This window comes from Pygoscelis adeliae, unplaced genomic scaffold, assembly GCF_000699105.1.
Source record: "Pygoscelis adeliae isolate BGI_AS28 unplaced genomic scaffold, ASM69910v1 Scaffold124, whole genome shotgun sequence".
In the NCBI taxonomy this organism is placed as follows: Eukaryota; Metazoa; Chordata; class Aves; order Sphenisciformes; family Spheniscidae; genus Pygoscelis; species Pygoscelis adeliae.
In genome coordinates, this window is record NW_008824791.1 from 3,830,055 (window position 1) to 3,842,313 (window position 12,259).

Consider the following 12,259-nt stretch of genomic DNA (forward strand, 5'->3'; position numbering starts at 1 on the left):
AGAAGCTGGGAGGGGGCACAGCCAGGACAGCTGACCCAAACTGGCCAAAGGGACATTCCATACTATGTGACGTCATGCTCAGTACATAAACTGGGGAAAGCTGGTGGGGGGGCCGCTGCTTGGGGACTGGCTGGGCATCGGTCGGTGGGTGGTGAGCAATTGCATTGTGCAGCACTTCATTGTGCATCACTATCATCATCATCATTATTATTATTATTATTATTATTATTATTATTTTCCCTTCCTTTTCTGTCTTATTAAACTGTCTTTATCTCAACCCACAAATTATTTTTTTTTCCCGATTCTCTCCCCATCCCACAGCGGATCCCACATTCTCTCCCCATCTCACAGGGAGTGAGCGAAGGGCTGTGTGGTGTTCAGCTGCCTGCTGGGTTAAACCACAACCATCAAATTATTCTGAAACTTTATTTCTGCAGTCTCTCCAGCAGGTCAGAAAAAACAGTAAATTGTTAAATGCTTAGAACTTGACTTCAAGCAGCAAGGTAGTCTGGGGAAGGGAAATGGCTTGCAACTGTTACATCATACAGTGAAATCCTTTAGGTGCTGGTCTTCTCCTTACCTTACAGGTTGTGGAGCCTAAATAAAAATTTCCAGAGCATTCCAGAGTGTAAAGTCTCTGCCCACCTATGTCTGGGCCATGACAGATGAAGCACATGGTACTCGCTAAAACTGAAGCATACTAATACCTGTATAAAACAAGCATTTGCTGTTTACATAACCTCTAATTCTATCCAGAATCTTTCCTTCACTGGATGTTATATCTTTACCTGGACTGAAGTACAGAAACAGAGTCTTGTATTGATATTGTATTTAACAGGCAAGATCACAAACATTGGGCCATACCTATGATTCAGTGTGGTCTTAGGATAGTGCAAAATCGGGTGGTTTCTTTTTTTTTTTCCTAATTCTTAGGTTGATTTTGAGCTGGTCACTAGCTTGTGTTGAAAGACTTGGTCTCTTTGGGCAGAAATGTACATACTTTAGTCAGCAGCTTCATTACTAAATAAATTCGTCTTGTGTTCTCCAAGTTTCAATACCCTGGCCAAGTTACGTATTAAGTTATATGACCCCTCTACACATGGAAGTCCCTGGAAGTTGCACATATAACAAGGCTATAGAATAGAAATTAGCTATTCATGACACACTGAATGTTTGTGAAATATCCATAAAGTAGTAGGAAAACTCCTCTGTATCTGTAGGAGTTCTATTTCCTTACAAATCTGAATATTAATCTGTTATACCTTTTTTGCTCATATACATGCTATTTTTCAAGTTGAAGCAAGCTTAACTGCAGAAAAAAAAAATCCATCACTTTAACAAGTTGGCCTTCTGTCAGAAGAAAAGAGATATTTTCTGAAATTTCTAAAAAACCACGTATGTCTAAAATCCACTAACCTGTTCAAAGTGAAGTTATAACATTTCAAGTAATTGGGAGAAATCTTCTGATAGTTATAGAAGTTGTTAGATGGTATATTAATTGTAGTCTCCGTCCATAAGATTACATGTATACTGTGTCTTACTATTTCAATTTAAATATACGCTTCTTGCTGTTTCAGAATTTGGTAATAGTCTGTAGAACAAATCAACACTTCCTCTTATATAGTTTCTCAAATTATTTCCACTGTTTGAAGTGAGCATTAAATGCAATTATTTTAGATATTGGTCATTGTTGCCTTCCTTCTCCTCCTTCACTTAACAAAATCGTTAGATTATTTTTGTGTGTTTGTTTATTAATTTGGTTTTCTTAGCCATCTCCTTGTATGCCTACTGGGGGAATCCTGATGTACCTGCTGCTCTGTGCTAATGTGACCTTGTTACACCATGACTGAAGTTGACTCAGCATGTTTTATCTAAAACTGTTTGTTTTAAATAAAAATAGATGTCTGTTGCTCAAAAGAGGTTAAGAGTCCAACAGACTCTAACTGAAACCTATTCTTCTCCTGGTTATCTCTTTTCTGTGAACCAGTTTGTTTCCTTCTTAACAGGCTGGAAGCACCCTTTGAATAACTTATACATACTCTAATATAACTGCATGGTATAATAAATGTCTATGGTGCCCTATGGGTATCACAGTTGGATTGTTAAACATAAGCCAAGGACATTTCTGCTCATATGTCAGTCTGGAGACAAATCCTGCTGCAATGAAGTAAAGCTAGCCTTAAGGCACCATATAAAATATTACAGATTAGTGATTTATAAAGTGACAGTAACTAATGACAGGGAATAAACTCTCTCTTCTTTTAAGTCATCTGCTCATGTAAAAGTATCACCAATGACCTGTCTAGCAAAGCAGCACTTAGTTTTTGCAGAGCAATCGATGTGGCTGGTCTCCATACTACAGCAGCTGCAGTGGGAATTCCCAGTAATCTCTGCGAGTCAGGAATTCTCAGCAGATGGCCAGGATCAACTGCTAGGAGATAAACAGGGGACTTCTGCAGAGAGTGTTTCTTCTTATAGAGTGTGAAAGGGAATTTCATGTACGACTACATTACAGCTACCTGGAAAGAGCAATTAAGTTCAACAGCAGTGAAGCAGTTGAACCATGCTAGAAGTTTACAGACTTTAAAGAAAAAGTTAATTTTTATTTTCTTTTACCCACAGGTCTACCCACGGATAGCGCCGGCATTTTGGCACTACCTGCGGGTAGAAGTGAGTAGCGGGTATTTGAATACTCCCACATCTTTACTTTACAGCTTACTAGTATTTACTGACTTCCTAGTTTGTCCATTGTGCAAAAATAATTAGCTACCATTCTAGCTGCCATTTTCTGTGAATGTAGTCTTGTACTAATTCCATATTGTTTGGGCTACAGTGTAATTACTAACCCAAGACACAAAGATGTGATGTGTTTATTTGCAAGATTAAAGACCAAAAATTGAAATCTAAGTCAAGGCCATATCATGCATTATGACTATAGCACAAAATCAAAGTACGGAAATCCATACCTGCACCTCCTTTTATAAACACATTTTACATTCATGAGAAGAATGTGGAGCTTCAGTTCTGCTATGTCGTTTTTACAAAGTTTGTACAACTCAACTTGATATCATTTCTCCCCTCTTTTGTCCCTCAGGAGCATGAGCAGCTCAGCTATTCCTCCACAAGGTCCAAGGCTCCAAGTGTTATCATCACAGGTCTCAAGCCAGCCACCAAGTATATATTTCATATCAGAGTCAGGACGGCAGCAGGATACAGCGGCTATAGCCAGAAGTTTGAATTTGAAACTGGAGATGAAAGTAAGTTTCACTGAAGGAAAAAAAATCAAATACAATAGAAGTAGCATCTGATTCTAAAACAGTGAGACACTGGGAGTTTGAATGGCTGAATCCATACCATTTGCTTATCACAGAATGACCACTGCTGTATGATAAAAACCTCAGCCTCACACTTCTGGATTTATAACAACAAATAGAAATTTTAGCCCAATACTGCAACTGAAGGAATGTTTTCTTCTGCAAAATTTCCTTATGGGTCCCTTCCAACTTGAGATATTCTATGATTCTATGATCCTTTCTTTGCTTAAAGAAGGCCTTCCTTTTGACATCTAGAAATACCCTTAGTCAGGCTTTACATAAGTCCAGCAGCTTCATGCAAGCTCCCAGAACACAGTGATGGAGTCTTCTCTCTGTAGTTTTTAGTGCTCCTAGACTCTACAAATAAAAAAAAAGAAAACTTTTATATGCATTTCCATCAACCAATAAGCCTACTAAGCTTGCCAGTAAGAAACAAAAAGCCTACATATTCGTACAGAATATGCAAAAAAGCTTGATGCTATGTATGATGTTCATGCTCTGAACAATTTTATATTTAAGTCATGTATTGCACTCCATGTTCAAAGAAATTGCAAACAAGGTATTTACAAGCATTTGAGATAAAATTAGTGTAGTAGATTCAACACTAAAACATTCATTAATGAAATTACTTTAATTAACCAATTATGTATACCATGTTTTTCATTAGTGTTTTAGAATTCAAGTTGCTTAAGCTAAAGTACAGACTCAAAACTATGTAAGTGTTTTCAAGAGCACCCATGGGTTTGTGTTCCATTTTCGTTGCTTCCTAACTTCTATTTCAAAAACGTTTTACGGATAGATTTCCAAGTGCTTAAGGCCTAATTGGACTTTTAAAAATTTTCTGGGTACTTAAGCCAACTGGTTTGAATAGGAGTTGAGCACTTGGGTGCTTTCAAGAATTCCAGTAGCTCCTGTCTGCATCTTCTGATGCAATAAATAGTAGGATTTAGGCACTCAGGGACATAACTCTTATCAAAAGTAAATGGTATTTAAACCTCTATGAGCCTACTTCATGTTTGTGAAAATCATAGAATCATAGAATCATAGAATCATTAAGGTTGGAAGAGACCTCCAAGATCATCGAGTCCAACCATCAACCCAACAACACCATGCCCACTAACCCATGTCCCTAAGCGCCTCATCTACCCGTTTTTTAAATACTTCCAGGGATGGGGACTCAACCACTTCCCCAGGCAGCCTGGTCCAATGTTTAACTACTCTTTCAGTAAAGAAATTTTTCCTTACATCCAATCTAAACCTCCCCTGGCGCAACTTGAGGCCATTGCCTCTCGTCCTTTCGCCAGTTACTTGGGAGAAGAGACCAACACCCACCTCGCTACAACCTCCTTTCAGGTAGTTGTAGAGAGCGATGAGGTCTCCCCTCAGCCTCCTTTTCTCCAGGCTGAACAACCCCAGCTCCCTCAGCCGCTCCTCATAAGGCTTGTTCTCCAGACCCCCCACCAGCCTCGTTGCCCTTCTCTGGACACGTTCCAACATCTCAACATCCTTCTTGTAGTGAGGGGCCCAAAACTGAACACAGTATTCGAGGTGCGGCCGCACCAGTGCTGAGTACAGGGGCACTATCACTTCCCTGCTCCTGCTGGCCACACGATTTCTGATACAGGCCAGGATGCCATTGGCCTTCTTGGCCGCCTGGGCACACTGCCGGCTCATGTTCAGCCGGCTGTCGACCAACACCCCCAGGTCCTTTTCCGCCAGGCAGCTTTCCAGCCACTCTTCCCCAAGCCTGTAGCGCTGCATGGGGTTGTTGTGGCCGAAGTGCAGGACCCGGCACTTGGCCTTGTTGAATCTCATACAGTTGGCCTTGGCCCATCGATCCAGCCTGTCCAGGTCCCTCTGCAGAGCCTTCCTACCCTCGAGCAGATCAACACTCCCGCCCAACTTGGTGTCGTCTGCAAACTTACTGAGGGTGCACTCAATCCCCTCATCCAGATCATTGATAAAGATATTAAACAGAACTGGCCCCAATACTGAGCCCTGGGGAACACCACTCGTGACCGGCCCACCTAAATCAGGAAGACTGTGGTTCCAGTGTCATTTCTCCCATTGGCACTGCTGATAGAAACATCTGGGAGTGAGATTCCACCCATCCCCTCCCAGCCCCATGTCTCCTTCTCAGTTGCTCTAATGCAACTGGCTCTTGGGCTGCATGGTGAGCTAGAGCTCACAACACTCTTAAACTTTTATTGCCTCTATTACTTCTAAGCACTCAGTGTGAATCTTGACAGTGAAACATAAATACACATTATATATTTGCTGTTTACCAACATTTATTGCTTAAGCTTGTGCCTGACTAAAAGTATGTGATTTGTTATAAATATAAATCATTGTGTGAATGAAAGGAAATGTAGACAGAAGAGTTTCTGTTTATGATCAATTGAGATGGACGTCGAGAGAAATTCTGCCACTGTTTGAAATGGTACCTGGAGCTAGATAAAGACTTCAGTTTAATTAAAAGGGTAGTTCAAAGGACTGTGGTCTTATTCAAATATTTATACGGTACTGCTTTAGTTTTCAAAGGGAAAAAAAAGCAAAGTAAGTGCCTGCTGGTAAATATTACTTATTTCACATTGTAGCAGTACTCAGTGACCAGTCAAATGATGCCTTGTTACTCTCCAAATATCTTACTTCCTCACAGCAGTATTTTGAAAATTGGCCTATGCTAATCTTTAAGGCAATATCAGATGATTATGATCATTCATTTGTATCCATTTCATAACACAGGCCAAACGTCTGTAACTCTGTAACTTTTCCAGACAGCTAATGACAATACATTGAAATGTAACGTCTACCAGATACAAATAGCCTTGGTTTAAAGTCTTCCAGTAGTGGGGAGCTCACCATATTTATAGGTAGATAGTGCCAGTGCTTAAGCCACATAATTAAAAATTTGCACCTTATTTCTAGCCTGAATTTTTTTATTTAGCTTGTACCTTTTGACCCTTTTCTGCCAAATTAAAAAGCCAAATACTATCAGGATACTACCCCTTCCTCATCTAAATGCGTGTATGCCGTTTTTAAGAATTCTGTTGTCTTTCCCATAAGTGATATAAATGCTCTCTCTCACTCTAAAAGAAACTTTTTCCAAACATTGAATCATTTTGTAGCTCTCCAAAATTTTAACATCCTTTTTGAAGTATAACATCAGAGCTGAACCTGATCCTGAATTAAACTGGAAAATTAAATCTGTTTATGATGCCATAAACAGACTTAACACCACTTACCTCCTTATAATCCAGTTTTCTCTTACTTATAGGTCTAAGCACTTGATGCCTAAACTAGAGCATTGTCTTACACAGCTGAATAACTAGAACATAGCAACGTTTTTGTCAGTACCATTGTATTCCAAGATACTGACCTACATTTAGATGGAGGGATTGGGTAGGGTTGTGTTGAGACTTGGACTGCATAGTTATATCAGTGCATGTAAATGTTAACTCGCCCTTGCTGGCATGCATCTGTCTTACAAACCAGTCCAAGTCAAGCTGTGTAGGAATCTATCTTCATCATTTACTACTCTGGCAGTATGCAGCTCAGCTGAAAATTTTCTGATTTTTTAATATATATTCTTCTCAATTATTCTGAAAGATACCAAATAATATTAGACCAAGGCAGACTATTGCAGCTCCCTCCATCCCTACCCATTGAAACAAGTTACTTGGTGAAAATTCCACATTTGCAATTACTTTTTGTGGTCTTTCAGTTGGCCAGATTTTAATTAATTTAATGTGAGCTATACTGATTTTATATAAAGTTAATGTTTTCGTCAGAAGGCCAGGATGAATAGAGTCTTTTAAAAGTCTGTATTGTCAACAGAAAATTTATCAACCAACAATCTCATTAAAATTACAAAAAATATTTCATGTGTTTGATAAAAATCCTTCTCAACTGACATTAGCTAGTAACATCCTTCAGCTCTACCAGTTGTACATGTTATAGTCTTAATATCTAAAGGAGAATTCCAGGACCAGTTGCAGGTGAACGTCCAAGGTTATTCCATTTACCCTGCTTGAATATTGACATAATTTGTTAATAAATAGCAGTAAATGTGCAATCCAAAATTGGGATTTTTCTTTAAAGTGATAGACAAGTTGTAAAAAAGTAATGGTTCGTCAGTTGAGAGACATGTATATCAATGTCCTAAAACATACTGTCCTTGGCAGGACAGTGCTGTCATGCCCTCTCCAGTTTACTGGTTGAAACACTATCTGCGCCACCTCAGTTATATAGGATAAAATTAGATACGTCCTTACTAGGAACACCAAGACATTTTGGTATAATTATTAATGGTGTTGCCTGAAGCAGAAAGAAGGTCAACTCTGTAGGAGTAATGAAAAAACAGTTAATCATGCAATGTTAATCTGGTTTTTGGGAAGCACCCTCACTTACTGACCAGCAGACTGAGGCAGCCATTGCTTGGGGAGTATGTTGTTGTTGAACTCTTCTCCCTGCTGCAGAGACCAATAAATGGAACATCTGAAAGAGTAAAATTTGTACTTTCTTTGTGAAAGGAAATGGAGTTGCCTAGAAAAGTCAGAAGAATTATCTTCAAGGAAGCAGGGATGGATGAATGGACGTTGTCAGGCATTTCTTCCACTGTTAAAGCTAAGAGGCTGCTGCTGGGAAGCGTAATACCTTTGCAAAGCATAGTAACTACTGCTTTTGACCATGTTACTTGTTGCCCTTTTATTCAGTCTCCCTGTTTCAGCACCTTACAGGCAAAACACTTCTAGCAAAGCTGACAGGGTTTCATACACTCCAGCACGCACACATGTACCAATGCTGTGGCAATAAATTGAAGCATAACCTCACTTGCAGTTCCTGCTTTTACATATGAGGAGTACCAACTATCTGAGTCACCACAAAAAATTCTGATCCTTCCTAGGATAGAATAAAATGTATTCTGAGAATAAAAAATCATTTGTCCCTGGGCAAACATGCTTTAATCTCTAACTGTTTTCCCTCTTCCTCTCTATTTTTCTCTCTCTTTCTTCTAACTAGCTCTTTTTGTTTGTTTGTTTGTTTGTTTGTTTAAATTAATGTTTCAAAGCATTCTTTTTTTCATGGAGGAATGTTTTTTACTATATCACCTCAGAGGCCCTTGTGCCTAGAGGAATTTGTAAAATATTGAACAATTTACAGCTGTTAGGCAGTGCAGTGTTTTCATGCTGTAGCTCTCTTATGCAGGGCTTGTTCTAAAACCAAGGGTATTTTACACGTCAGCCTTCCCGTCATTAGGAAAAAAAAATCTGAAAGGGAACTAGTTGGCTTGTTCCAGAAGAGACCTAAGGGGCAAGCTAGCATGTGTGCAATGTAGACTAGTGCTTGGGCTGAACAGAGTGATAAATGTAAGCATATGATGATTTTTAATCCAAAAGCAATGTAGATTTTTGTATGCTTCAAATAAATCATATTAACAATTTAAAAAACAAACGTTCAGAAGTGCTGATGGAATACCTGATTAGGTATTTTATAAATTAGAGGACTGTGAAAAATTAATTGGCCTGAAATTCTGATCTTGATGAAACAATAATTTTAGTTTCTTTACCAGAGGCACAGATGGTGACTTTCTTGTATTGCCATATCTGCTGGTATTCTTCCTCCTCTTCCCACATCCACAAAATCTATCTTTAACTTTTCAGCCTCAAATCATGCTATTTTGGATTTGCCACCAGATGTGATTTAGACCCTCAACTCCATTCGTTTCAGAACTCCAAAGCTCAAGAGAAGGGTCCTGAATCATTGATTCTGATAGAGGTCCAATATTGTTTCAAGCACATGGTCTGATTCATGCCACAACAGAGAAGCTGTCCCTAGGATTTTTAGAAATGCGTTGAATTACCAATGCAAAATGGAGACTTTTTTGTTAGAATGTTTGATGTTTTGACAATAGTAAATTAAATTTCTGGTTGAAACAAACAAATGAGATGGCACATGTCTCATATTTAGAAACTGTCTTGCTGAATCTCTTCCCATGTCTGCCTAGTCCTGCTGTTCATTCAATAGTAGTCAGCACTGGATACCTCAGAATGTCTCATTTTAATCTTGAAGTATTTCCTTACTGTGTTTTATATTTTCAGCCATTTGTTCTTCAAATTTGACTTTGGCTGATCTGATTTCTCTACCGTATGTGCCCAGAAGCCCCAGAGGCTTTACTTTTCCTCCGCATTTCCTAAACAAGAGCAATAGCCTTGCTCAGATTTCAAACTGCTTGCACAGGCTTTCCATTCATCCACTGGTCAGGAAGCTAATGTTGGGGGCAACACTTGGAAGAAGGCTTTTCAAGCAAATACATACCAAAAAGTTTTACATTCTTACGCTAGTGATGGCATTATTTTTCCCTTTTGAAAGTCCTTTTTAAGATTGCCTTTCCATTGCCTCTTCCCTTTCCCACATTCCCCCTTAGATTGGAGCCTGTCAGCTCACTGGAGCACAGGAACTGCAGCATTTCTGAAAATGTAAAGGTTACCCTAATTAGACTTTATATTTTTCTTTCCTATTGTTCTTAAGCGCTGTTGTTTACAATGCCTTGTAAATCCATCTGATAGCCAGTTCCTGTCTATTAGAGCTCCAGTTCTCACTGTCCACACTTACCTGTCTTACAGCTACTCAGTATTATCTGTCTAGCTCTCTTTCTGTCACTTTTTGATCTTTCAGTCTGCTGGAAGGTCCGCCGCCTGATAGATGTCAAATTGAAATAACTAAAGGATGTAGCTAAGAGACAGAAGTGAGCTGTCATTAGGCCTTCCAGCCCTTTTATACCAAATACACAACCTTTTAAAGGGTTTTAGAGAATTTTGCTCAAAGAAAAGAAAGGAAAACAGAGCTGGAAGGTTCTCTCTGTCTTTCATCCTCTTGCACCATGACTAAAACGTCTGTCCCATTTCCTCCAGTCTGCCCAGTGAGGAAGTGAAAAAGCCTCGGGATACTTCCCTTCCCTGGAGCAGTTCCTGCTCCACACATTCGGGTGAAGAACCCAGAGAGGAGCTGAGATGGGGCATGAAAGTAAAGAGTAGATGGTAGGGACAGAACTGACACCAGGCTGGATGCAGAAGGGATTTCTGGGCATGGTGTTAAGCAAGGAAGCTGGAACGATGCAATTAGACACTTTAAATGTCATTTTGGGCATATATATAACCTGAGTTAAGCATGAAGAGTAACGGGAGTGAAGAGTTTATCTGAATAATATGTTTCTGGGTACATGTATGATACATGCTGCAGTTTTAAAATCAAATCACCGCTTTGACCAATCACATTAGTTGCAGCTACAATGTGTTTGAAGAGTTTTGACACCCAAACATTATAGTATACTATCTGATCATCTGCTGGGAAAAGTAAGAAATCCTCCCTTTTCCTTGTCTTACGCTACTTATTTTTTGAAGTATGTTTTTGTCAAAATGAATTTATTGAGCAGACAGGCAGAGAGAATGAAACATACTACCAGACAAAACAGCCAGCCCAGTTAGACAGGTACTAAGCTCCCTTATGAGTCTTAGCACTGCTAGTGGTTTACATATTCCTGTTGCACCAGCACTTCCTCACCCCCTTGCTTATCAACTTTAACTATCAAATGGAGTATGGCCCCATACATGATAGAGCCACATTCATCCCTGTGATCACAGAGTTACTAATCATCCCTGCACTGGATGGATTTGGGTGGTGCATAGTTGGCAGACGTGAGACCGTGCACTGCACAGTGTAGAGACAACAAAATACTGATTTTAGCTATATGAATGCTGGCCATGTTGCCTAGCAAACGAGATTCTGGAAAAAATGCTGTGTACTTCTATGATTCAATGCAGCACTCTAATATGTACACGCAAAGAGATGAAATAAGGTTGCAGGAACTTGCTTGGCTTTGCAACCTATTATAATTGTTTTTTGAACAGAGTTTTTCCATCTTGCATAATCAAGAATAGTCCTGAGGAGAAACACAGGGTCATATACCAATATGCATAGCTGATGGAGAGGAAAAATGAAGGAAGAAAAAGCAGGAAACAACAAAAAAGATTCAAGAACAGAATCAATATGTGTTAAAGCTCTTTTTATTTACAACTTGAACTTTACCTTAAGAAAAAGCTGGAGAAATTAGAAAAGAACAGAGAGATTGAGGGACATGCTGAACTTAATTTAGAATGGCAAAATGCTGTAAAAATTTTAATTATTGAGCGTCCCTGATTACTATCTTCTTACTGCCTAAATCGTGTTTTATGGAACCTTCTACCTGCGTGTGAGGCATCTGTGTGTGCGCATACACGTGTGCTTATATATGTGTTGTTCACTGCACTGTGCCTTTATTGATTTCTAGAAGGATGACTTCAAGCAAAAATAAGTATTTCCATCATTTTGCCTTACCTGCCTGTCTGTCAGTTTTTAACAAATCCACATTTTCCAATTATACTTGTCTGTCATGTGACATTTTTATCTGACAAGTAAATTAAGGTCATTGGGAAGTTTCTGGCTTGAAAGCCCCTTATAGTGACTTGGCTACTTGAAAAAAAAATCCTAATATATTGGACTCTGGCACCTCTGCCAACGCAGTAAAACAAGAGAAACAGAATGATCACTTTTTAAGTATGTACAGTCTCAGCTAAAAATCGTATTGCTTAGAGGTGGAAAGAACTAAGTCAGTCTAGATTTTCTCCCCTTCGTGAATTTGACTCTGGTTCCTGATAGAAAATACATGTTATTAAACTGATAGATTGCATTCTGTTTTAGCTAAAATACCAAGAAATACCAGCTCCATTCAGCAGAAATGATCCGGGACACGTGGCTTTCTTCATCTCGATAGCTGCAGAGTGCTTCTTTGTACCATGGAATCAGTCCCTACATTTGCACCTTTAATTTTCATGAACAAAGGCCCTTGGTTGTCTCCTGGGCGATGAATGTCTGTTGAAGAAAACCACAGCTAATTTATCTGCGCC

The 12,259-nt window shown here is 39.2% G+C and overlaps 1 protein-coding gene across 1 annotated transcript in view; it reads left to right on the top strand.

Moving 5' to 3' along the window:
* EPHA6 (EPH receptor A6) overlaps positions 1 to 12,259 on the top strand; it is a 493,783-nt gene that overhangs the window by 352,113 nt on the left and 129,411 nt on the right. Inside the window, exons 7-8 of the mRNA XM_009323940.1 lie at positions 2,623 to 2,670; positions 3,095 to 3,257. Coding sequence (XP_009322215.1) covers positions 2,623 to 2,670; positions 3,095 to 3,257 — 211 coding nt within the window. The remainder of the gene's footprint in view (positions 1 to 2,622; positions 2,671 to 3,094; positions 3,258 to 12,259) is intronic.